At 36.8% G+C, this 26,664-nt stretch overlaps 6 protein-coding genes across 6 annotated transcripts; 5 read left to right on the top strand and 1 right to left on the bottom strand.

The window, feature by feature from the left end:
• Positions 1-2,257: 2,257 nt before the first annotated feature.
• On the bottom strand, positions 2,258-3,285 carry LOC130715118 (extensin-like). The gene has a single exon (XM_057565163.1). The coding sequence runs from the start codon at positions 3,031-3,033 to the stop codon at positions 2,614-2,616; it is 420 nt and encodes a 139-aa protein (XP_057421146.1). The 5' UTR covers positions 3,034-3,285; the 3' UTR covers positions 2,258-2,613.
• Positions 3,286-8,125: 4,840 nt separating this feature from the next.
• LOC130712268 (uncharacterized) lies at positions 8,126-9,599 on the top strand. Its single transcript, XM_057562101.1, has 2 exons — positions 8,126-8,810; positions 8,902-9,599. The coding sequence occupies exons 1-2, from the start codon at positions 8,126-8,128 to the stop codon at positions 9,597-9,599; spliced, it is 1,383 nt and encodes a 460-aa protein (XP_057418084.1).
• Positions 9,600-9,628: 29 nt separating this feature from the next.
• On the top strand, positions 9,629-10,475 carry LOC130712267 (uncharacterized). The gene is made up of 3 exons (XM_057562099.1): positions 9,629-9,713; positions 9,793-9,911; positions 9,999-10,475. The coding sequence occupies exons 1-3, from the start codon at positions 9,629-9,631 to the stop codon at positions 10,473-10,475; spliced, it is 681 nt and encodes a 226-aa protein (XP_057418082.1).
• A 3,600-nt stretch (positions 10,476-14,075) lies between these two features.
• LOC130712266 (probable WRKY transcription factor 3) lies at positions 14,076-15,157 on the top strand. The gene is made up of 4 exons (XM_057562098.1): positions 14,076-14,364; positions 14,456-14,561; positions 14,651-14,812; positions 14,980-15,157. The coding sequence occupies exons 1-4, from the start codon at positions 14,076-14,078 to the stop codon at positions 15,155-15,157; spliced, it is 735 nt and encodes a 244-aa protein (XP_057418081.1).
• Positions 15,158-20,394: 5,237 nt separating this feature from the next.
• On the top strand, positions 20,395-22,516 carry LOC130714419 (uncharacterized). Its single transcript, XM_057564316.1, has 2 exons — positions 20,395-21,665; positions 21,956-22,516. The coding sequence occupies exons 1-2, from the start codon at positions 20,528-20,530 to the stop codon at positions 21,988-21,990; spliced, it is 1,173 nt and encodes a 390-aa protein (XP_057420299.1). The 5' UTR covers positions 20,395-20,527; the 3' UTR covers positions 21,991-22,516.
• A 3,296-nt stretch (positions 22,517-25,812) lies between these two features.
• Positions 25,813-26,545, top strand: LOC130714351 (leucine-rich repeat extensin-like protein 5). The gene has a single exon (XM_057564247.1). The coding sequence runs from the start codon at positions 25,983-25,985 to the stop codon at positions 26,454-26,456; it is 474 nt and encodes a 157-aa protein (XP_057420230.1). The 5' UTR covers positions 25,813-25,982; the 3' UTR covers positions 26,457-26,545.
• Positions 26,546-26,664: the final 119 nt, after the last annotated feature.

Raw genomic sequence — 26,664 nt, 5'->3', positions numbered from 1 at the left:
ATGTGAATGTGTTTGTGAATTGTGACTAGCTAACAACTTATTCCCAGTCATTTTCTCGTTTCCTTTCATTGTTTTTTTGTGCTTGTTTATAATTGCAGTGAGTGTATAACATAATGTAGACTTTGATTTCAAATACTTTCATATATAGTGACAGAATATATTAGCTTGAAAATGGGAGATTTCGAAGAATTATAGAACTTGTGTGTGGAATCCTATGGTCAATAATTGGCTAACATTTTTGGGGTATAATGATCATGTGGCAACATGCAAAATGCCCATCAGAGAAGCCTTCATCAAGTGAAATAATTAATGCTGACGAAGGTGTCACTTAAGAGGAATTTTTTGTGCATATATGGTTGCACAAATGGTAGTGGTTGATTCATAGAAAGTGGAATATGGTTAGGATAAATTACCAGGTATATTGAGTTAATTACACAATGAATTAACCCGTATAATTTGTTTGTTAATTATATTGCAAGATCTAAGGAGAAGAGTAAAGTTGAAGGAGAAATTGAGGCAGGAGGATATGATTTTAGGAGTTGGTGTCCTCTGTTGTCGGGGTTTAAAGCTCCACAAAGGAAATCCCAAAGCTCATCATTAATTTTGAGATCCATTGCTATCTTGAAGAACACTCATGGGAGGGAAATGGTTCTTCTTTACAAAGGAAGCTCTCTAATATAACATTATATTAAATATTAAAAACTTGATGAATTGTCTTATAATATAAATAAACCCCTCAATATATATATTGACACAATGTTGAAAAGATTGGAAATTACAAGTCTCAACAAGTCACAAGTTATAATGAAGAACAGACAAAACACCATTGACAAAAGGAAAAATGACTACAAATTCACCGTTGCAAATGATATTAGTGGCGATTTATGATTTGATCACGATGAGTTATTTAATGCTCCCTATTTGGTCATTATATCCAATGTGATTGGATGATGAGTTATTTATATTTAACTCAAACTTTTTCATTAGTCATTTATACAATCCTTAGTATAAAGTCTTTCATTGGGTATAATAATTTTCGCTTCTATTATAACATAACAGGCCATGTGTGCCGATAAGGCAACGCCAAAATTAAGAGGCATGAATTATTATTATGACCAACAAAACTTGGACCTTCCAAGTGCTATGAGCAAGTTAAAATTGAGACGCATCGAGAAAACAATGGCTGGCTCAAAAAGGAGGTGTGGGTGGGTGATCTACATCGATCATATGTCTTCATTATAACTTAATAATGGATCACGTCGGCAGCAATTTAACATTATTTAAATATTTCATCATTACTACCACCATTGTATTACTATCATTGCATATAGGACTGGTTATCACATTTTTTTTCAATTTAATTAAGGCTTAATTGCAATTTTGGTCCCCGACGTTTACCAATGCCACGATTTTAGTCTCCCACCTAATTTAATTACATGGATGGTCCCCGACGTTGTAGGCTGTGTGCAACGTTAGTCCTACCGTTTATTTCTTAATGGATGAGGTTTACGTGGACGTCCAGTTGGAGAGAGAAAGGAGGTATGAGGAGAGAGGGAAGCACGTGAGTATCACGTGACCCTTATCTGAACTCATTATACCCAAACCCTTGACCTCCCTGGAACGAAGAAGGTAACGCGATTTAGATCCCTAGGGTTTCAGATTTGGGTATAATGAGTTCATATAAGGTTCACATGAGTTTACGTGCTTCCCTCTCTCCTCAGATCTCCTTTTTCTCTCCAACTAGACGTCCACGTAAGTCTCCTCCATTAAGAAATAAATGGTAGGACTAACGTTGCACACGACTTACAATGTCGGGGACCATCCATGTAATTAAATTAGGTGGGGGACCAAAATCGTGGCATTGGTAAACGTCGGGGACCAAAGTTGTAATTAAGCCTTTAATTAAAACTAAAATATAATTCCTGACATGCGTAAATTAATTGAACGTATGTAAATAAATTCACAATGCACAAAAATTTTCCTGGAGAAATTATGGTTGTTGCAATTTCTTTTTCAGTGCCTTGCCTTTTTCCTTTGTTGGTTGAAGCAGCGTCCTAGCGTCACTCACAACGGTTCTTGCCTTCTTGGCTTTCAAATGGATGGTTTGCTTCATTGTGCTTAATTGATGCATTGATTTCTATCATTTTTTATTAATATGATGATCCTTCCAAAAATAACTTATTTTTTCTTCAATCTTAATCAATAATTAAAAATTGAACTATTAGTATTACAATAACATAAATAGAGAGGGACAAACTTCACAAATTTAGAATAATAAGCCATAAAAACACCCCGATTTTTTGCATATTTGGAGAAATTACCTGGATAATTACTAATATATATAGCACAGAAATAAATCATTCCTGGCACATTTAGCAGAATGTTACAGAAGAAAGATTGTTATGAAGGAACAAATTATTATCACATATAGAAAATTAAGAAGAACAGAACATGATGTCAAGCACTAATTACTGAGTACAAAATTCTCCTGTCCATTATGTAAAATATCTGGTTATATATATTCTTGATTCTAACCGCATAAAATTCTTCCCCTGTTTTTGGGATGAACTGAACGATTGATCTTGATCAACGATCACCTTCTTCAGATTTCAATCACCAAAAAGCAACCACGGTGATGAACAACCCAATAAGAAGTGGCAGAAAGAAGCTCCGGTGGTGGCTCTTGTGGTTTGCTCCGCTGAAATTCGTGTCAATGGGATACAATTCCCCTGGTGGCCCTGTTATGTATATGTATGATGATGATGATGGCGCCGGTGGTGGGGGACAGTACACTGTTGATGGTGATGGTGGTTTCTTCGGTGATGGCGGTGGTGGCGACGGTGGAGGAATCGCCGGTGATGGCGGTGGAGGAGAGGTGTAGCCACATGGTGCGCACTTTTCATCAGTGCCGTTTACGGCAGGCATAGGGGTCTCATCAAGTTTCCTTGATTCAACGGCAGTGATGTAAAGAAGCATAAGGATCAAATTCAGAACCATTATTGGTACCTTGATTTTGTCTCCTTTAATGAACATGGTGGTGGTTGCTTCAATGGGAGTGAGTATTTCACTTCAAATATTGCTGAATTCTAGTTTGTGATAGAGTGAGATTGTTTTGGATTGGTGGAGAGTGAAGAGAGAGAGGAAAATAGGGGAAAGGTGAAGGATTTGTTACGTTTGGTGCAAAGGGACTATATAAAATTATAAATTGGTAAAATGACCTATTGGTTATGGAATTATGGGTGATTTGGTTTTCTAGAAGTGGGAGGTTGGGTGAGGAAAGTGAGTCATTTCTGTTTTGAACTCTTTTTGCTTCTTGAGAGTCTAAGTTACTTCTGGAATAAGGAAACCTCATAAGTCATAAGCATGTGGCTAGAGTATACTTGTGGGCTCCACTTCTACCATGCACATGAATATACAATGCATGTGCATAAGTCTCATGAAAATTTAATTAGCAATAATCTAGGCCACTTTGGACGGTTTAAGTTTTGGCACGATGGAGTTTGATCTTCGATCCCTATATTCCGTTGCTGTGTTGGTACAATTGGGGTCAAATCAATGGTCATCTTCCCATGAAATGTCCTCTTATTCCTAGTGTCTAGCTAGATCTTTAATTTGTTGAAATTAATGCACCTTAAAAGTTGATAGGAAAAGTGCAATAGCAGTTCATCAGCAGTGTCATCACCATACGTTAGGCGTATGTGTCAGTGATATCTTGCAAAGAGGGTAAGCAATTCCTTTACTTGGTGAAAACAACTTTCAAAAATTAAGGATTACATAATTCCCACGATCACATAATTTTTTATCTTCTAAGGAGTAAATTGTAATTTGATTTTTTCGAAAGCAAAATCATAATTATATAAATGAGGTGAATGTTATGATATGGGGTCAAAAAATCAAAACCAGCAACACTGGAAACAACCCAATCCAAGAAGAAAGACTAACAAACCTAGAAAGGATTCAAAAAAAGCCAAAACCGCCCAAAGCCTATAGACAAAACCTCGAGGCAAAATCCAACCACCCTCTAAGACCTTGAAAAACTAAAGGAACACCCAAACCCCAAGCTATCCTAAGAAGAAATGCGAGCAATGATCTAATTTTATTTCTTATAAGAGATTGGAATGCTCACGTGCCCGGCCGGTTGGAAGTAATGTGGTAAGGTACACGTGTATAAGTAAGTTTATGTGGCAGTCCACGTGTGTTTAGTTAGTTACACATCACCCAATTAAACCCATAATCCCCCAAATTAAAATTAAAATTAAAGGCCTTCATTCATTTTCCAAATTCATCTAACCTAATTAACTCTTCAATTAAATTGATAAAAGGACTACCTTGGTCTCTTTCCCCATGCATGTTCTCACATTAATTCAAACTGGTTCCTCTTTTTCGTCGTTTCTCCTTCAGAACTCCCACCATTGTCATTGTTGTTCTTAAGCTTGTGATTAATCTTCCATCGTGGTGCTTCACACTACTTCCTCAAGCTCAGTTCGGCTTCTCTAGGCTATTCTTGAACTCGCTTTCATGTTTTCATTTTTGTTTTTAGGTTTTCATCTGTTAATGTGTGTGTGTGTGTGTGTATGTGTGATAGGTAGCGGATCACACATGATGAGGTTGAGGGTGATAGGCAGGGGCATAAATGAAGAGGTTGGTGATGGTATTCAAAAGAAACGGGCATAAGAAACAAGCTATTGGAAAATAGAAGGACCTAGCAGAGGGCGGGACTGGAAGATCAGGAATACCTGCTAGCAAAAACAAGGATTTGGCAGACGATGAGACTACAAGTTCAAAAACAAGGGCTTCCATAAAGAAGAAGGTTGCACGAGGCAAGATGGCTCCGAGATAAGAGCAGATACTAAGAAGATCTTTAAGATTACACAAAGCTATTAGGCTTGCTAAACACATATTTGTTGTTGTTGTTGTGGACATTTGGGTTTTAGGTCGTTCTCTGTCCATCGTGGTTCATACTTCGAAGATGGATGTAGCCTTGCTTCTTTCTTAGTTATTTTTTGTCTTTTATGCTTGTTTCTCTTGGTTTTTCAAGTTCTGGTGTTTTACGTTTTGGTCGGATTTGCTTTCACTCGTGCTCTTCTCGTTGTTGTTCTGCACCTTTTCATTGTCAGGATGAGACTTTGTTTTAGTTGGGTTTGCGGCTTGGTTTGATCTTGTTTTGGTTGATCTGTTCAACGCTTATTGGTTCCTGATGGAGGCCTCCTCTCGGTGTGGGTTATTGATTCTATGTATTGTTTGTTGGGCTTGAAGCATGCTTTCATACTGGTAGGATTTTGTTGGTTAAGATCTCGTTTGATTATTCATGAGACTTTTTAGGGCGTTTGATTTTCACTACTAGAATTATGTCTTTTAGTGATAAAAGTAAGTGACGATTTTTTATTTTGTCACTAAATATCTATTATTTGTGACCGTTTTCTATTTCGTTACTAATACTATTCACAATAATGACCAAATCATAAATCGTCACTAGTACTATTCATAATAGTGACCAAATCATAAATCGTCACTAATACTATACCAAATAGTGACCAAATTACAAGTCGTACCTAATATTAAAACGGATAAGAATAGTACTAGTGACGATTTATGATTTGGTCACTATTATGAATAGTACTAGTGACGATTTATGATTTGGTCATTATTGTGAATAGTATTAGTAACGAAATAGAAAACGGTCACAAATAATAGATGACAGTGAAAATCATGGATTTTGAAAAAGGATGTGGCAGTGATGTGTTGTAGTGGTAAAGGGCGATGGTAACAACGATGAGTTATTCCAATCCGAAAACACATCTCATCCAGTATATTAATGCTGGTCAAGGATGTGCAGTGATGTGTTGTAGTGGTAAAGGGCGATGGTGACAACGATGTCCGAGGAGGTGCTGGCAACAATGATGGAGGTGGTGGTAGAGGGTACAGGTAACAATGGTGATCATGGTAGTGGTGGAGATTGCTGCTAGTGGTGGTGGAGCGGTGAAGGTATTACAAATATAGTGGTGATTTATAATTTGGTCACTATTACAATTAGTATTAATGACGAATTATAATTTGGTCACTATTGCGAATAATAGTAGTGGCGATTTATGATTTGGTCACTGTTGCAAATGATATTAGTGGCGATTTATGATTTGGTCACTATTACAAATTACATTAGTGATGATTTTTAATTTTATCACTATTGCGAATAGTATTAGTGACGATTTGTAATTTGGTCACTATTTCGTATAGGATTAGTGACGATTAATAATTTGGTCACTATTACGAATAATATTAATGACGATTTATAATTTGGTCACTATTTGGTATAGTATTAGTGACGATTAATAATTTGGTTACTATTATGAATAGTACTAGTGACGATTTATGATTTGGTCATTATTGTGAATAGTATTAGTAACGAAATAGAAAATGGCCACAAATAATAGATACTTAGTGACAAAATAAAAAATTGTCACTTACTTTTGTCACTAAAAGACATAATTCTTGTAGTGATATTATTATTGATTAGGATTTCTAATCCTATCACTCAACTACTTTTTTAATTTACTATGATTTCAATTAAACAACAAATACATGAAGCATTAGATGAATTTTATACTCACTGTAATCAATGTTTCGAGTAAGATCTATAAAATGATGACAGACAGGCGGGTAATTAGGATTAGTTAACTGTTTCTCCAAATTTCATCAATCGATCTATTACATATAGTTCATAATTAGATATTCAAATTTTTCTTTAGAAAGAGGTTAATAATCTTTTTTTTTCTTGGTCGCTACACTTAGGGCCTGCCCAACACTAAATGAGGCCTAAAGCCAACCTTAAAGTGAGGCATTTTTTTGGGGTCTTTTTAACTTAGTATTAATGCTTGGTTTTTTTGGGCATTTTTTACTTAGTAAAAAGAATATTTTTTGAGACCTTTTTTCCTTAGTAAAATATATTTTTGGGAGGCCTAAACCCCTTGCTTGGGTGACTTTACCTTTGGGCCAGCCTTAGTTGAACTATGAATCATGATTAATGTTATAACCAGTGTTGTCAATAGTGTGCTATAGCGCCGCTATCCCGGCGCTGCGTGGCGGAGCGACGGCTGGGCGCGACGCCGGTGGTCGTAGCGGCGCGGGAATCGCGTCGCGGTGGTAGCGGCTGGAATCGCGGTTGGTTAGGGGCTATAGCAGCGCGATCTGAATTGGGGAAGGGGATGAAGTCAAAATTCCGATTTTGTCCCTACTTAGGTTAAAAAAATGAGGGCAAAATTGTCTTTTCCCTCAATTAATGAAATATCTATACAGTTGTACTTCCCCCCCCCTTTTCCCTCCCTGCTTCCTCTGTCAAAACCGTACGGTTTTTCCCATCTTTCTCTTTTACACGCTTCTATTCTATTCTTCTTCATCTTTTACCTCACACTCCTTCTTCCTCTTCAAACTTCTTCTTCTTCTCCTCCACACCCTCACCACTTCCGGCGGTTTTCTGGCGTGGAGGTTCTGGGCCTTCTCAGAACAACACTGGTTTGAGGTGAGGATTTTATGCTCTGTCTTTCTTTTTCTTGTTTTTCTTCTCTCCTTTTCTAATTTTCTATGTTCTCTAAGCCTTATTTCTTTGTTTTCCATCTTCTTTTTCTCTATTTTCCATATCTGTTGATTCTGTTCCAGTTTTTTCTTATTCTTTTGGTGTTTGTTCTACCTATTCTTCATCTAGACATGCTCTGTTTTCTGTCTCCATATGTTCATGCCTTCATGGTCGTGTCTTGCTTCAGTTGATGCTCTGTTTTTCCTATCTCCACATGTTTGCTTATGTTGATGCTCTGTTATGGGTTCTTTAGGATGACTACTCCCAATGAACAAGCCCAAGACCCAAACTCAGCACCTGCTGCAGCCTTGTTCAAGCCCAAGGGTGATAATCTTGACATAGCATGGCAGTGGAATAGTATGAAGACTGTGGATAGTAGAAGATCAGTGATATGTGATTTCTGTGGTTTTTTTGTCAAATGGAGGAATTACCTGAGCCAAAAGACACCAAATGGGAATAGCGGGAGATGCTAAAAAGTGCCTAAAGTGCCCTGCTGAAGTGAAACTCTTGCTGAAGGAGGCTCTTGAAAAGAAATAAGGGATAGTTAATGACTCGATGTTGAAAGAGATGCAAGATGCTCATGATGAGATGGAAGAAGTGCAAGAAATTTTGAACCTCCAAAGTGGAAAGAGACATTTACCCCTGGGATCTCAGGCCTCTATGCTGAATTCCAAGAGAGTGAAATGCCCCTTGGATCTAATGTTCTTTAAGGATCCAGAGATAACTATGAGGTTGGCAAAAGACAAGAGGCAAACAAGCATAAATGATTCTTGTGACAAAGAAGCTAGAGCAAGAACCATTCAATACATAGAATGGTTTCTTTATTCAAATGGGATTGCTTTTAATGTTGTCAAATTAAAAAGCTTCAAATTGATGGTGGAAGCTCTTGGAAATTATGGACCTCACCTAAAGCCTCCTAGCTATCATGAGTGTAGGGTTCCACTCCTTAAAAAAGAGTTGGAATACACAAAGGCATTGTTGAAGAACCATGAGGAAGAGCGTGTTTTGCACGGATGTTCCATTATGTCGGATGCTTGGACGGATAGGAAGAATAGAACGTTCATAAATTTCTTGGTGAATTGTCCAAAAGGATCATTGTTTGTCAAGAGCGTTGATGGCTCTTCATTCATGAAGACGGGGGAGAAATTGTTTGAGCTCTTTGATAGCTTTGTCACGGAGATTGGAGAAAACAATGTGGTGCAAGTGATCACGTACAATGGGAGCAACTATAAGTTGGCCGGTAAGAGACTAAGAGTTATGTTTAGTGTTCACTTGTGATTATTATTTTATGTTTGATTTTCACTTATGTTGTTTGTTGATTTTGGTCTTAGGGAAACTTTTAGAGATAAGAAGGAAGCATTTGTTTTGGACTCCTTGTGCTGTCCATTGCATAGACTTGATGCTAGAGGACATTGGGAAGCTTACCAAAGTTCACAAAGCAATAGAGAGAGGCATCAGCCTTGTTGGTTTCATATACAACCACACATTGGCTTTGAACACAATGAGGTTGTTCACAAAGAAGATGGAGATGATTAGGCATGGGGTTACACGGTTTGCTACGTCATTCCTTACTTTGCAGAGATTGCATACTCAGAAAGATAACCTAGAAAAAATGTTTCGTTCAGATGAATGGTTGAAAACAAATGTAGCTAAAGACCGCAAGGGGAAGAAGGTGGCTTCCATTGTTTTCATGTCTTCATTTTGGAATGATGTTCTCTACACACTTAAGGTTATGGGGCCTCTTGTCCGTGTGCTAAGACATGTTTATCATGAGAAAAAGCCCGCAATGGGTTACATTTATGAGGATATGGATAGAGCAAATAAGGCAATTAAAGCTTCTTTCAATGACAAGGAAGAAAAGTACAAAGAAGTCTTTGAAATCATTGATAGAAGATGGGAGTGTCAACTCCACCATCCTTTGCATGCGGCTGGTCACTTCTTGAACCCCGGCATTTTCTACAAAAATCCAGCAGCAATTGAGATGGATGCTGAGGTGATGAGTGGACTTTATGTTTGCATAGTCCGCTAAGTCGAGGTGAAAAGGAACAAGAACAAATTATGGATGAGCTGGTGAAGTATAAGATGAGTGAAGGTCTCTTTGGACTTGGTTTGGCAGTTAGGTCAAGGGATACACTTTCTCCTGGTAAGTGAAATTGAATTAGATTTCTAATACATTTTATTTCAGAATGTGTCCTAATAAGGTGCATTGCATTGTATTGTAGCTACGTGGTGGAGTGACTATGGATCAAGAACTCCACATCTCCAAAAGTTTGCCATCAAAATATTGAGCTTGACTTGTAGCTCATCGGGATGTGAGCGTAATTGGAGTGTGTTTGAGCATGTAAGTAATCATGATTTCAATTTATGCTTGATTTGAAAAGTGAAAATGAAACTAAATAACTTATATCATTTATTTTAAATTGCATAGATTCATTCAAAAAAGAGGAGTAAGCTAGAGCATCAAAAGCTACAAGACTTGGTATACATCAAGTATAACCAAGCTCTTGCTCACCGCTTTGATTGTCGTGATGTGATTGATCCAATTCTACTAGATGATATTGATGGAAGCAATGAGTGGTTGATGGGACAAATGAGAGATGGTGAGGATATTGAAGCTGAAGATGATTTGCCATTTGAGGATCATATCTTGAATGAGGAAAATGTTGGTAATGTAGCTGATGTTAGTGAGCCTATTATATACACTAGGAGAAGGGGAAGAGAAGCTCCTACACTTGCACCTACACATGTGGCCTCAAGCTCTAGGGGGAGGGGAATGGAAGTGGATGAAGAATATTCTGAAGAAGAAATAGAAAATGATGAAGGAGTTCACAACAATGTAGATGAAGTCATTGATCTTAGTGGAAGTGATAAAGAGGAAGACCTCTATCTAGAGGATGATGATTGATTAAGAAGCCTTCACTTGATGATTTATGTTTATATTAGTTAGAACATTGCTGCCTTTTGTATACTAGCAGCTAGTAGTATGAGCTTTCATTTGTTGTTCATGGTTTTAGAAGTTAGAAGTAGAACACTAATGTCTACTTACAATCTAGAAAGCTTTATTATAATCACTCATGTCTTTTTGTAGCTAATTATGAGTGAAATATAATTTCAGACTTCAATTCTATTTATCATTTTTGAGCAGATATATATATATATATATATATATATATATATATATAGTATAATTATATGTAATATATATAAAAAATATGCGTAGCGGCCGTAGCGCTACCCGCTATAGCCCTTTTTGGACTTGTCGCTACGCGACGCTATCCGCCATTAACAACACTGGTTACAACATGCAAAAAAGGCCAAACTCTTACATAAGCCACGTTACGTTCACAGCAAAAATTATCATTATCACATCCGCTATATGGTTGAAAGAGAAGTAGCGAATGATAATTTAAATGCTTATGTATGTGAGAGTTCAATTGATTTTTTTAGATCGAAAGTGTCAGTTGCCAGTTGCTTAAAACGTCAACTCCCAACTTTTTCCTATATCTTTTCACTATTTGATCCCTATTACCGCTTCTAGGTTTCAGAGAGTTTCAGTGGGCCACCGCTTCTAGGTTTTGGACCTATTGGTGAATGTTTGTGTGTTATTCTAGAATTTAGTATAGAGATTCTCCATTCAATTGTGGTATGATTCGCAAAGAGCACGGTGGAGCTTCGAGAATTTATAGTGGAAGAGTACTTACAAAAGACACTATGATACTTCAACCAGAAAATAGAGAAAATTTCATAAGTATTGGAGGTCAATGTGAAAGAAATTACGAGTAATACTTAGCTTATATACAGTATGATCAAACCTATACATACATATTTCGAAGTGATAGGGATGAGAGTATTGTTTACCTTTTCCCAAGTTGTGTAGCTTACATTTGGGGTATCAACTCTGCTTTGTTGAAATTGTCCATCAACTATACCAACTTAGATAGCCTTATATACTAGGCAATTTATGGTCCACATGAGTTCTCTCTCAAGATGAACAAATGTTTTAATGATAATAAAACAATGAAAACCAAGACAAGACCATGTAGACTACAACAAAATGATAAAAATGACAAAGCAACAAAGCTCTCCTACAAGAAGATCAACATGAAGAATGAAGAAGACAAGTGCAAGCAAGTACATCAAATTACTTATAGAAGAGTCAAATGAAGTACTCAAGTCCAATTCAACAACGGTTATAGCATGGTATTGACTACAAGCGTCGCCTGAAGACTTCAAGAATATACAAAGGCACAAGCAGTGTCTGAAGATCCTTTAAAGAATGATTTTGTGTAGTTTGTAATGACTTATCTCATGCATCAACAGGAAAACAACAACTCAAATTTATCAGGCATCATGATTTGAGCGTCAAACATCTACTCTGCGCTTTAAAGAGTAAGGATGCTGAAGAAAAGAAAAATGTTGCAACATGACATCTATGAGGCAAAGCCAGAAGTAACGTAAGAGCCCTTTGGAATACCACAATAGCAGACATAGCCTCAAGTTGATACCTCATGGACATATGTGAAACTACTTGTTGTTAGTGTTATATTTTTTATTTATATATATTATATGAATTAACATCAACCAATTAATTAGAATGTGTGATGTTTGAATTATTAATATATCAATTAATTAAAATCAATATTAATTATGGTTCATAGCCACTTGATGAATATTGCAAATAATTTTTGTTATGAATTCCTTGTGATGGATTGGGTCATGCACTTATAGCCCATTTAGAGGTCCATGCTCTCATATGATTGGTTATAATAGTTTTGCCCCATTATATATTTTGATACAGTCCATACGCTTAAGAAAAAAAATAGGGTTTAGGATTTCTCTAGTTGCCGCTTCACAAGATCTTTGCTCGTGATTGCTCTTCAATCTTAGTAAGGGCTCTCCTTATTCATCCTTCACAAGAAGAAGGTTCAAACACTATTTATATGTAATTCTCTATTTCTTGTGATCGAATAAGCAGTATTGTGTATCTACATCATTAGGCTACTCATATAATTTCAAAAATTGGTTTCAAAGCCTCGCATATACATACTTTGGTGGTTCTTTTGTGTTTATCACAATTTAGAAATCTAAAATTTTTGAACCCTTATTTATGAATATAAATCGTATTTTCAATTTAGATTTGTTCTCTCTTCGCTTACGTGTTTATGAATCAGTTGTTTTATGAGAAGCCTGTTGATTTTTGTTTTGGGGGTTTGTATGCATCTTATTGGGGTGGATTGGTGAATCTCGACTTGTTTACCGCTATGTGCATTGGGAAATAATAGGGATTTTCATGAATAATTTCTGAAATTGCGATCAGAGCCTCACAGATACATACTCTGTTTATTCTTTAGTATTTTATCACAATTTACAAATCTAAAATTTTTGAAAGTTATTTATCAATATAAGTCGTCATTTCAATTTGGATTTGTTCTTTCTTCACTTACATGTTTCTGATTTGGTTGTTGTTTTGATAAGCTTGTTGTAATTTTGTTTTGGGGGGTTGCATGCGTCTCGTTGCGGTTGATTGGTGAATCTTGACTTGTTTTCCGCTATATGCACTGAGAATCGTGAATTTGAAATTGGAGATATTGTCATGATTTTCATGGATAAATATATAATTTATTAAATGTTAAGCTTTACTTTGAATTCTAAAATGCAAGTAACTAATATAATAATAATAATAATAATTATTATTATTATTATTATTATTATTATTATTATAATAATGATACATTGAACTGATTTATACCAATAATCTCTTAGATGTATTTCTTGTCACTTTCAATTATATCCAAAATATTATGTGACAAGTTCACAATTGGTATTCTCTTTATAAAAATGTGGTAATCACAAAATAAAATTGTGGGTCTTGATATGATATACAACATATATATCTAATTGATGTCACTTTCTCATTATATCTCTTATTTAATTGTAGATGTTTGATTCATTCTTTGCAATTTCATTTTTCTCTTTGATTTTCTTATCTTTTTCCATCCGTCATTCTTTATATGAAATATATGATACATATGCCCATCGTATGCTACGGTTTTAAAGCTTTTATGCTTCTGTTTTGGGTTGTGTGTGTTTTTCCTATTAATGATATTCTAGTTTTAGTTTCTCTTGTATTTATGTTAGGTGACTAATCCTATTCAAGTCGGAGAACGTTAGTAATTCTTGTATTTCACTTTTTTTTTTCTGTTAGTTAAAAAAATTACTACTCCATTTAGAAATTTGATATTCTCTATATAATTAATAGAAAACAAAGTAGTTATTCTCACATAAGAATTTCCACAGTTCTCTCTTCACAAGATTTTTGTTTATAATTTATCTTTAGATTTGAAAAAGGTTCTCCTTCTTCATCTTTAACAAGAACAAAGTACGCACAGTGTTTATTAAAAATTCTCTATCAGTTGCTATAGGACATGTTATATTGTTTATCTAAATCATTGATCTTGTACAAACTACTCTTATAATTTCAGTAGTTACACCCTCAGTGTCAGCAATGGAAGATTTTATTGACTTTTCTCACTTTGAAGGAGTGAATTCTTTTTCTCTGAATGTTGAGTTTCATGATGATGGCTACAACTGGAAGAAGTATGGGTATAAGCAGGTGAAAGATTTTTTGTTCACTCGAAGTTATTATATGTGCACACATCAAGATTGTCCCGTTAAGAAGAATGTTGTGCATTCTCTTGACGGCCATGTAACTGAATTAGGTTATAAGGGAAATCACAATCACCAACCTCATCATCCCAACAATCTCACTTCAAATGAAAGTTCTATTATGAAAGGTAAACTTTATTCAATGTGGAAGTATAAATATATTGAAATAAGTTCAAATTATATATGTTAGTTCTCACCCAATGTTTAATGTGGATTTAGAATCTATGAAAACTACAGTTCAACATGTGTCAGAAATAAGTGAGAGGCAGGAAATAGGTGGTCAAGAATTGGTTGAGAAAAATGATGAACCAGATCCTAAGAGAAGGTGAGGGTTAAGTTCATAATTTGAACATGATAATTGACATGATTAGTTGGCTTTAAGTGACAATATTTGATATTTTTATTATTCTGCAGAAACACACAAATGGATCTTGTGGATATTCCAATATCTTCACGCTTCAATACCTTAAAGGATAGACTCATTGTGAAAATAATAAGCGATGTGGATATTTTGGATGATGGATATAAATGGCGCAAATATGGGCAAAAAGCTATTAAAGGCAGCCCAAATCCGAGGTGACATTGTTTTCCTTAACACTTAGTTTGGACCTATTTGTTTGAGATTATCGAGAACATCTTTAAAAATAATAGGTTTCCCAAATGTTCAATTATTCATCACGCAAAGTTTATGGAAGTTTGTAAAACAAATTTTAAATATTAGTTCATGTTTTTATTATATGTAGGAGCTATTACAGATGCACAACCCCAAGTTGCATTATTCGAAAACATGTTGAAAGGGATCCTACAGATATAGCAACTGTTATAACAACATATGAAGGAAAGCATAATCATGATGTGCCACCACCTACTACTAAGAGCCTCATTCTTGCCAAAGCTAGCGCATTGCGGCTAAGATCATAAATTCCATACTTGAAGGGCATAGTTTCAGCAGCAGGACGAGACTCAGGTTCTAGTAGTAGCCTTAGTCTTTGTATGTCTAAAGGTTAAAGCTAGAGAAGATATATAATTATTTCCTATTTAACTATGATGTGTTTTTTTGAAACTCAACTATGATGTTCAATTTTATGCTTTCTTGACTCATGAGTTTAGGACCAAAGTTTTAATTAAGGCTTATCAATTCAATACATGATAGTCTGATACTAAAGTTTTATGTTATTTAAGATAGTTGTTTATAATCAAATTTCTTACATTTTATGTTGCGCTTAAGAAAGTACGAAAATATTTGATCAATACTCATTGAGTATTTATATTGCGCTTAAGAAAGTAAGAAAATATTTTACATTCAATAGTCATTGAGTATTTATTTTCATTGTAATTAAGATAAGTCATGTTTGAAATCTAAAATTGAATTGTTTTCTCAAGCAAGGTGACGGATAAAATTATTGTTGTTCTTCTGTAAAATTATGGATCTAGAGGATATTTCATTCTCTTCTCCCTTATTGATCTTGGGGATGTTGCTTATGTCAATCTATCTCTTAATTTTGTTGCCTTTGGCCATGGCCTGAGGGTGATCGGGATCTACAGCACCCTCCACCTTGGCTAGGTGATTTAGGATGCCAAAAACCCTGACCTATTCTGCTTTCTGCATTACGGTCACTACAAGAAATGATCAATTTAGAGTCAAAACTTTAGTGTGGGCGTCGGTTAGCATCGACCAAGCCAACTCAAAGGCGACATAAAATGGAAAGAATAAGGATTTTATTTAGTTAAAGTGTGCATCGGCCAGGTACACGCTATTTATTGTTGGCTACGCCCACTCAAATTCATCAAATGGTTGACACTCTTGTTTTATCTCATTAGCATCGGCCAAACCGACATCATTGTCACGAATCAGAAACTTGGCTCAAACATTAGCTTTGGTCCCCAAGCCACACTACCCTAAACCACACTGCGACAACTCCTCTCCTATTGAATCCCCACCACTTTATCTATGGTTGTGACTATACCTTGGTGTTTCTCCATCTCTTTGTTGAATTTCCATCTCGATTAGTGTTTCTCCTTTCCCAAAACCTCTTTTTCAAAATTCAAACCTTAGTGGTTCTTCCAATCTTTCTCTCAACGCCTTCTCATTCAATCCTTGCCTCAACTCCAGTGTCGTTGCCGACCATCGCGCCACATGCTAGCCCGACTCTGCTTGTGTCTCCTACTCCCACAATTATTAGGGCTTCCTCACCTGCCAAGTTTACAATCCTTCAATTTTAGGGTTATTTATCTGTTTTTTTCAACCATAAGTTTTAAATTTCTTGAGTTGCTTGTGATAGCTTATGTGCGGTTGTTGTAGTCATACTACATGGTGCGCCCGGTGTTGATACAACCATGGCGGCCTTTGGCTCTGGCCTTGCATGCTCTTATCGCAACGTGTTCGCAATGGACATTGACGAACACACAATCGTGATGCGTGTCAAAATATTTTTGCTATTAAGTGCAGTCCAAAGTGTTGTACACCAGGATCGTTCTCACCAGGACTTGGTGAAGAATTATTTGATATTAGCGTAAAACAAAAGTAAATAAAACAAGGGGGTTTTGATTGATATGATTGCAAGGTAACCAAGCAATAATTAAATAAATTAGATTCAGAAGACAGAAAGCGTTAGTCATCATATTATAACATTCAAGTGCAACAAAACTTCATTGGTTATAAAAGATTAATTCTTTCTTATTGTTTCCCTAATTCGTGAGAATTAATTAATTAAGCGAAAATCAATTCATAGTTTCAAAAACTAAGCAATTGTGAAACAGTTACGAATTAACACAAACTAAGCATTCATGCATTAACCCTTATTTCTAATACAACGGAATTAAGAAAACCTTAGATTTATAAACAGAGAGGAAGAGAATTAATAAAGAACGAATTTTCATTAAGAACAGAACCTCAAGTTTGCAAACACAATAAGATCAATAATCCTAAGACTAACTAAGGAGTTTAGCAACTCATACTAGAAAAGAGGAAGAGATAGGAGGTGTGGTGAGATGAGGTGACTAACAAGAGCATCAGCTAGTCTATTTATACTATTAGATAAACTTATTCATCAAGTAACAATCCTTGTTATCTAAATCTTTTCTAAGTCTTCACAAAATTGAGCCCACATAAAGGAGTAAGCTGTTGAACACTCAAGTATTCGTGGGTCCCACAAGAAGTCTGAATCTTCAATTGAAGTAAACATGAGAGTCTTAGCTCTTTAAGTCAACTTCGCGGGCCTTCAATCGGATCCTAATTTGGAATTCTATAGCCCAATATATGATCATTTTAGTGCATACTATTCCACACTCACAAGATTAGTGACAACAACCTTGAAATGAAATTTTGACCAAGTTAGAAGCTGATTCTCAAATGGTTATGAACATGAAAGGTGTAGGGCTTCCGATTAGCTTTCCAACGATATACTGTTTGGTTTATTTGGATAAATGTAGCTCCATATTCAACCTGTCCTAGTGCAGAGGGTCATAAAAGTTAAAAAGAAAGAATTAAGAACTTTTCTATGAATAATCCTAATAAGCACTAATGATCAAAACATGGCTAAGTCATAACAATTAAGCATTAAAATGCATATAATAAAGTTAGAAAGACACACATAAAGTGCATCAATTATGCGCTTATCAAACATCCACCCAACAATTAGGAAGGGGACTCTCTTCGATCGCGACTGTTGTCGTGGTTGGGAGAAACGATAACAGTAGCAAACATGCTTATTCAGTGGTTTTGATTCAACTCACATATGGACGATTGGGCTTATGTCGTCACACGCTTCCACTTCCACTTCCGCTTCTCTTCTCTTTCTCTGTTTTTCTGACTCCTCGTCTTATGTCACCTACAAATTGTGTATCATATTTGGTGATATGGGAAAGGTAATTTTCTTTCTTCCTATTGACCTTCTGAATTCTAACCATGTCTAAATTGAGGACCTTCAATTTCTCTAGCAAAAGCATAAGGTTTGCATAGCCATGTGGAGTGTTCCCTTAACATGTATTTATACGTGATATCTACAGAAATTATCCAATAATAATTTATATAATCTCAATTAGGAATCTTTATTCTCATATGTAGAACATTAATTTTCAATGTTAGACCAAAATACTCGGCCTATCACTTTACTCTTTAACACCGTCCAATGTATATAATTACTTGAGATTAGAAATTGATTTCAATTTAGTTATACGATTATGGTTTTTCAGTATACACTTCCTTGCCATTGGAGACATATCATGTGCAATCATTGTTATTCTTTGCCATCGAAACAATAGAAGTTTTTTATCCTAGTTTTAATTTTCCAATAACCCAAATGAAAGGATTTGCTGTCCTCCAGCCTCTTCACTCCTTTTTATTTTTGCATATATCAAACTAAACCATCTTTTATTTTGCTTATATATTAAACTAGACCAAAATTATCAACAAGGTATGGAGCTAATAGGGCTGCACATGAGTTGGGTTGGATGAATTTTCAGGCTAATCAAGATTCGAACCGATCAAAATTGTTTGGGTTGTGTTGGATTTTGTGAATTTTCACCTACAAACCCGAACCAACCCAATCCGACAATCTTCGGTTGGTTTGGTTGGATTGATTGGATCGTTATATTAAAATAAAAATAAATTTAAAATATTGAAAAATATTTTAAAAAAAGTACTTCGAGTCTTCGACATGCAATTACATCATAAGTTCATAACTAACATCTACCCACAACTATACAACAACAACACATGACTAAACAAGTACTTCAAGTCTTTAAAATTGCAAGTAATTACAAACAAGTTAGTTTTCAAGTCTCCTAAAAATCACTCTAGTAGTAGGACTCCAAGTCTCCATAAATCACATACCCTACTAGTAGGTTAGGTAAAAATTTAAATTATTAAAAATATATAATCAATAATATTATTATTATTATATAATTGGATTTCGGGTTGAGTTTGATGGATTATTTTGGAATCTGATATCCGATCCAAAAATGATTGAATTGTAATAAAATCCATCCGATGAACCCGTTTGCCCAATCCAACCTGCATTTTTACCATTGAATCAGATTGAGTTGGATAATTTTACTGGGTTGAGCCGGTCCATGTGCACCCGTAGAAGCTAATCTACCTGAAGGAGGCCTAACTCAACCACAAAAGCTAGCTTAAGAGTTAAGGTTTGCACAACCATATATAAGCAATTGCTTGGCCACATCTCTAGCCAATGTGAGACTCTAACACACCCCCTCACGCCCAGTGTAGAACATCTGGAGCGTGGAATGAAACAGGTGGCCCAAATATGGGAGGTCTCCACAACAAATGGATCTAGGATAGAGGCCCAGGCACATGGTCAAATAACCATTGGCTCTGATACCATGAAAGATGTCTAACTCAACCACAAAAGCTAGCTCAAGAGTTAAGGTTTGCACAACCATATATAAGCAATTGCTTGCCCATGAAGGAAGGCCTAACTCAACCCAAAAGCTAGCTCAAGAGTTAAGGTTTGCACAACCATATATAAGCAATTGCTTGGCCACATCTCTAGCTAATGTGGGACTCTAACACTACTGAAGCCGGATGGAGTTAAGGATACAAATTCCAACTTTGAGAAAGTTATCTATTCTGTTTTGTTGTCAAAGTTTTCTAAACTAATTTATATCCATAAAGAAAAAAAATCAAAAAGTAGTTAATTTATAGCCCTTATTAGCAAGACCAAAAATTTCTAAGCGATTTAAAGCCCAAGTTTGGGTAATGTCTAGTGTGGGTCAGTGTCAAACTGACCCACCGTGCTGCAGTTTCATTTTACACCAATAGATATAATATTTTTTTAATTCAATGGCCAAGATTAACTAACATTAAAATAATTTATTTGTTAAATATATATTAATTTACTAAAACACCCATACTTCTTTCTATTCACCCACACCATTATTTCTGGTGACATGTTAACTCCGACCACCCACCACTTCTTCTTCCTCCACTGCTACCCTTTCTTCTCCTTCCCACCGCTCTTCATGTTAAATATATTTTGATGCAAGATCTGGAAATTTTGAAGCTGTTGAATAAGATAGTGTTAGCTTACCACCTTAGGTAGTTAACCATGGTTTGCTCTACTATGGTTAGTTTAGTTTGTTAGATATCTGGTTAAGTTGTTAACCGGTTAGTTAGAGTTTTCTTAACAACTCTCTTAGTATAAAGCTTGTAATAACAGTAGATTTTACATTCATTCAATACATTCTCAGTTTTCTCTGCAATCAATCAAGAAACTTCCGCTTTGTTATGGTATCAGAGCTCTCTTAGAGAGAGCTCTGCTGCGCGCTCCCATGGCGGCGATCGCGACGCCGTACCCGTTCTCTGTGCAAGATGCACAAACCGCCTCACACGCTCTCTACATCCATCCCAACGAGAGCCCTTCTACCGTTCTGGTTTCTCCTCCACTTTCAGATGGAAACTACCACAACTGGGCTCGTGCAATGAAGATGAGTCTGATGACGAAGAACAAGCTGGGATTCGTCGACGGCACGATCGGAGAACCGCCGCAGGATCATCCCGTTCTTCCCTACTGGCAGCGTTGCAACATGATGGTGTTAAGCTGGCTCATCAAATCGATGAACGTGGAGATTGCCCAATCGATTCTATGGCGTGACAAAGCTGCAGATGTGTGGAAAGAACTCAGAGAACGATTTTCACAAGCAGATCTATTTCGGATTTCAGAATTACAAGAAGAAATCTTCAGCATAAAACAAGGTGATTCTTCTGTTTCCAAGTTTTACACAAGCATGAAGACTCTTTGGGATGAATTAGACATACTCAATCCTCTACCCATTTGTACCTGTAACCCTGTTTGTGCGTGTGGTGCGATCACGAAAATTGCTGAAGAAAGGAACAAGAATCAAGTGGTGAGGTTCCTTCGAGGGTTGAATGATCAATTTTCGGGTGTTCGTTCCCAATTGATGCTTCTAGATAATTTGCCTAATGTGAATAGGGTTTTTGCTATGATAGCTCAACAAGAGCGACAATTTTCGTCTGAAAATGTTTCTGGCTCGAAGGCTCTGTTAGCCTCAAGAGAACATGGTGGTAACGATTCCAGGGGGGTACAGGGTCAAGGCCAATCTTGTGGTCAATCTTCTGGTTATGGAGGGAGCAAGTATAACTCCAAGAAATGTTCCTACTGTGGCAAGATGGGTCACACAATTGAGGAATGCTACAAGAAGCATGGATTTCCTCCGGGTTTCAAGTTCAAGAATCCAAAGTATGCCAGCAAATCAGCCAATCTGGTTCAGACAGATGGAGATCATCAAGATGATGATGATCAAGAGGGCAAGGATGCTGGAAATACTCGTTTTGGGTTCACTGCAGACCAGTATCAGAATTTGCTTGCTTTGCTACCAACACAAGATCAGAAGGAGTCAAGAACAGCAAGTGTGAATTCATGCACACAAGTAATTCCAACTCATAATGGTAATTTTCTCAATCCTATCTGGGTCTTGGACACTGGAGCCACAGATCATATTTGCAACAAGCTTGAAGCTTTCAGTTCATACAGACATGTTCCCCCTGTGAAAGTTTCTCTGCCAAATCGTGTCATTGTTCCTGCCACCGTCAAAGGGACTATAAAAATTACACCTTTCTTTGAGCTACACAATGTGTTGTATTTACCTAGCTTTGAATTCAATCTCATTTCTGTTCATAAGTTAGTTAAATGCCTGAAGTATAAACTGACTTTTGAAGATGATGATTGTATTATACAGGATTCCATTGCTTACAAGAGGATTGGCACAGCTAGAGCAGTCAAAGGCCTATATCTACTCATGAAAGGAAATCCCAGGTCTTCTACCAAAGCCATTTGTAACTCTGTTTCAGTTCCGGAATCTATTGTTGATAATACAAACTTAGCTTGTAATTTCATACCTAGTATGCATAACCTTTGGCATTTTAGGCTAGGCCATCCATCTTTTGTAAAAGGGCAGTCCATTAGAGACCTATTTCCTTACATTGAGTGTAATAAAGAGCAAGTTTGTGACATTTGTCCTCTTGCAAAGCAAAGAAAATTGAGTTTTCCTTTGAGTAATTCTTGTTCTTCAGCTATTTTTCAATTGGTTCATGCTGATATTTGGGGTCCTGTGTCTACTGTTTCACTTAATGGTTTTTCTTACTTTCTCACAATAGTTGATGATTTTACTAGACATACTTGGGTTTATCTGCTTAAATCCAAAGCAGAGGTGAGACCCCTTATTCAAGATTTTTGTGTTCTAGTAGAAAATCAGTTTGCCACTACCATTAAAACCATAAGAAGTGACAATGGTAAAGAATTTGATATTCCTCAGTTTTATGCTTCAAAAGGAATCACACATCAAACTAGTTGTGTGGAAACCCCTCAACAAAATTCTATTGTTGAGAGGAAACACCAACATATCCTGAATGTGGCTCGTGCTTTACTTTTCCAAGCCAGCCTACCTACTTCTTTCTGGACCTATGCTATAGCACATGCTGTGTTTTTAATAAACAGGTTGCCTACACCAGTGTTGGGACATAAGTGCCCTTACCAACTTTTGTACCAAGAGCTACCTGACTTGTCCCATCTCAAAGTCTTTGGATCCCTTTGTTTTGTCTCCACACTTACAAGTCATAGGACTAAGTTTGATCCTAGAGCTAAAAAGTGTATCTTTCTTGGATATAAAGCGGGTACCAAAGGGTATGTGGTCTATGATCTAGGAACTAGAGCCATCTCAGTTTCTAGGAATGTTGTCTTTCATGAAAATGTATTTCCATACAAAATATCAGCATCATCTTCTCTTGAGAGTACCACTGATAGTACTTTGCCTTTACCTAATTTTTCATCAAAAGAGCCATTTGATTATTCACCCATTGTTTCACCCGAGACACCTATAGTACAACCAGTGCCAGCTAGTTTGGCTCCAGCACAAGGTGTTATCCAGCAAACATCACATCGAACCAGGAAACCACCTTCTTATCTCCAGGACTACCATTGCAATTTGGCTGTCTCTACTGCTGTGCCAGACACTACAAGCAAGGGTAATCCTTATCCTCTCTCTAGTGTTATTTCTTATGAGCATTTGGGTTCAAATTATCAAACCTTTGTTATGAACATTACTACTGCTGTTGAACCTACACATTACTTTGAGGCTGTTAAACACGAATGCTGGCGAAAAGCCATGGATCAAGAGCTGGAAGCACTAGAGAGAAATAACACATGGATTTTGGTAGACAAACCTCATGACAAGGTTCCCATTGGATGCAAATGGGTTTACAAAATCAAGCACAAGCAAGATGGTTCAATAGAGAGGTATAAAGCTCGGTTGGTGGTCAAAGGCTATACCCAGATTGAAGGGATCGATTTCATGGACACCTTTTCACCAGTAGCAAAAATGACTACACTCAGAGTGCTTGTAGCATTGGCTTCTTCTCAGAACTGGTTCTTACATCAATTGGATGTAGATAATGCATTCCTTCATGCCACTTTAGATGAGGAAATCTATATGTCACTTCCACAAGGGTTGTCCTGTTCTAAGCCTAATCAAGTGTGTTTGCTCCAGAAATCTCTGTATGGACTCAAGCAAGCAAGCAGACAATGGTTCTCTACACTTAGTAAAGCCATTCAACAGCTAGGATTCCAGCAAAGTGCAGCAGATCATACACTCTTTGTTAAGAAGACTTCATCTTCATTCACAGCTCTTCTTCTATATGTGGATGATGTCCTATTGACAGGCAATGATATGACTGAGATTGTGTCAGTGAAACAATCACTTCATGCTCAGTTTAGGATCAAAGATATAGGAGAAGCCAAGTTCTTCTTAGGATTGGAGATTGCCAGATCTACTGCTGGGATTGTTCTAAATCAGAGAAAGTACACTTTGGAACTCATTTCAGATTCTGGTTTGCTGGGTTGCAAACCTGCTTCTACTCCAATGGATCACTCTCATAAGCTTGGAGTATCTACAGGAAAACCACTTGATGACATTGGCTCTTATAGAAGGCTCATTGGCAGGTTACTTTATCTCACAACTACAAGGCCTGACATAGCCTTTGTTGTTAATCAACTCAGTCAGTTTTTATCTTCTCCTACAGACCTTCATGAGGCAGCAGCTCACAGAGTACTGAGATACCTCAAAGGTACTCCAGGTTGTGGTCTTTTCTATCCAGCTACATCTTCCACTACCTTAACTGCATTTAGTGACTCTGATTGGGCTGGTTGTGTGGATACACGAAAGTCTATCACTGGCTATTGTGTGTTTCTTGGTAGTGCACTGATTTCATGGAAGTCAAAGAAGCAGACAACCACATCTCGTTCGTCTTGTGAAGCAGAATATCGGGCCATGGCAGCAACAGTGTGTGAGATACAATGGCTCAATTACCTTCTTCGTGATCTAGAAGTTTCTCATTCTACTCCTGTATCAATGTATTGTGATAATCAGTCAGCTATGCACATTGCTCACAACCCAAGTTATCACGAAAGGACCAAGCATATTGAGCTCGACTGTCACATAGTCCGTGAGAAGCTTCAACAAGGACTCATTCATCTTCTACCAGTGTCTTCCTCTTTGCAAATTGCTGACATTCTTACAAAACCTTTGACCCTTGCCCCATTCCATAGTATCTACTCCAAACTGGGGATGCATAACATCCATTCTCCAGTTTGAGGGGGGCTGTTGAATAAGATAGTGTTAGCTTACCACCTTAGGTAGTTAACCATGGTTAGCTCTACTATGGTTAGTTTAGTTTGTTAGATATCTGGTTAAGTTGTTAACCGGTTAGTTAGAGTTTGCTTAACAACTCTCTTAGTATAAAGCTTGTAATAACAGTAGATTTTACATTCATTCAATACATTCTCAGTTTTCTCTGCAATCAATCAAGAAACTTCCGCTTTGTTAGAAGCAAAACAGAAAGAAACAGTGATATGGAAAGTTTTAATTTGCAAAATTAGAAGTAGATTTCAGAAGCCCCTTCTCCCTCCCTCACCACCCACCCGTTCTCATTCGTGAACTGCCATGTAGCGTAAAATGCAGTTTCTGGGTTTGTCAGATCTAAGAAAAAGTTTGCGTTTTGTTTTAGAAATTGGTCTCATCCAGTTAGTTCATTGTATTTGGAAGCTTGCATCCTCAAATCGTTGTTAAATTTGCAGCGTGATAATTAAGAGGGATGCTATTTTACCTGGACTCAATCTCCCATTTAGATGGACCTGAAATTTGTGGATTTAAGATTTTTTTACAGATAGGGTGAAGCCCCATTTTCTTCCTTCAGATCCCATTCACTTTCAAATCACCAATTTTTTCATGCAAATCTCAACCAAGACATAATAAAATGGAGACATTTGATTTTAGCAGAACCCCCTCTCTCTCCGATTCGTTGTTTTCTGGGTTCATTGCATTGGAGAGAGACAGTGGGAGAAAAGGAGAAGAAAGGAAGTAAAAAGAAAAGGTGGGGGTATTTTTATAATTTAAGTGTAAAACAGTAACTGTACTACCGTGGGTCAGTTACGAAACAACCCACAGTAGACGCAGCCCCAAGTTTGACTTCTCCTTCCTCATCATCACTCCAAGTAGCTACTACTTTCTTTTCGATCCTTGCCTCCTCTCTATTTGTTGCAATGTGACAAAACACCCGTAGCAATCTAATAAGACCACCCACACATTTCTTACAACCCACTTGTTTCCTCACCCTAATTAACAAACTTACAAAGCACTTGCTTCTCTTCCTTCTTCTTTCCCACCTCATCTTTTATTGTTTGGTTTCCCATCTTTTTCCTTCCATCCTAACATGTCCTCCTCTCACTCAAACTCATCTACTTCCACTCTCTTCTTGCTCTCAATAATCCTTCTCTGTTTTCCGGGCACAACAAGATCCGACAACCCATGCGCATATCCATGTTACCCTTCACCACCAATCGTTGGCGGCACCACTCCTACAACTCCTTCAGGCTCAACTACACCACAGACACCGCCACAAACCGGGTTAACATACCCACCACCTTCAGGGTATTACCCTTACAACCCAACACCCCCTTATGGCGGCGGTGCCGGTGATGGTAACAGCGGAGGTGGTGCTGGTGGTGGCAGTTTTGGCACCCCACCACCCCCGGATCCTATTCTACCTTATTTTCCATTCTACTACAGAAAGCCTCCTCACCAGACAGAAGATCAATCTTCAGCATCAACTACTTTGGTGAAATGGACAGGGATGATTTCCACTACTACTACTTCTCTATTTTTATCTTCACTTCTTTTTGTCTAAATCTAATTCATGTGATCAATCTTAATGTAGCCGAACATTATTATTCTATTTTCTTTTGCCAAACAAGAATATAGTGCTTGTTTACTTCATAGTAATTTATTCTAGTTTGTTCATCTATAAAAGTTAACGTTGTTTAAATGATTGTAATTTGTAAGTAAAATTTTGGTTAAATCATCATAGTCTTTAAGATATGTGTGTTAAAAATCGA

Source organism: Lotus japonicus, chromosome 4 (genome assembly GCF_012489685.1).
Source record: "Lotus japonicus ecotype B-129 chromosome 4, LjGifu_v1.2".
NCBI classification, from domain to species: domain Eukaryota; kingdom Viridiplantae; phylum Streptophyta; class Magnoliopsida; order Fabales; family Fabaceae; genus Lotus; species Lotus japonicus.
This window is presented reverse-complemented; position numbering and strand designations above follow the sequence as displayed.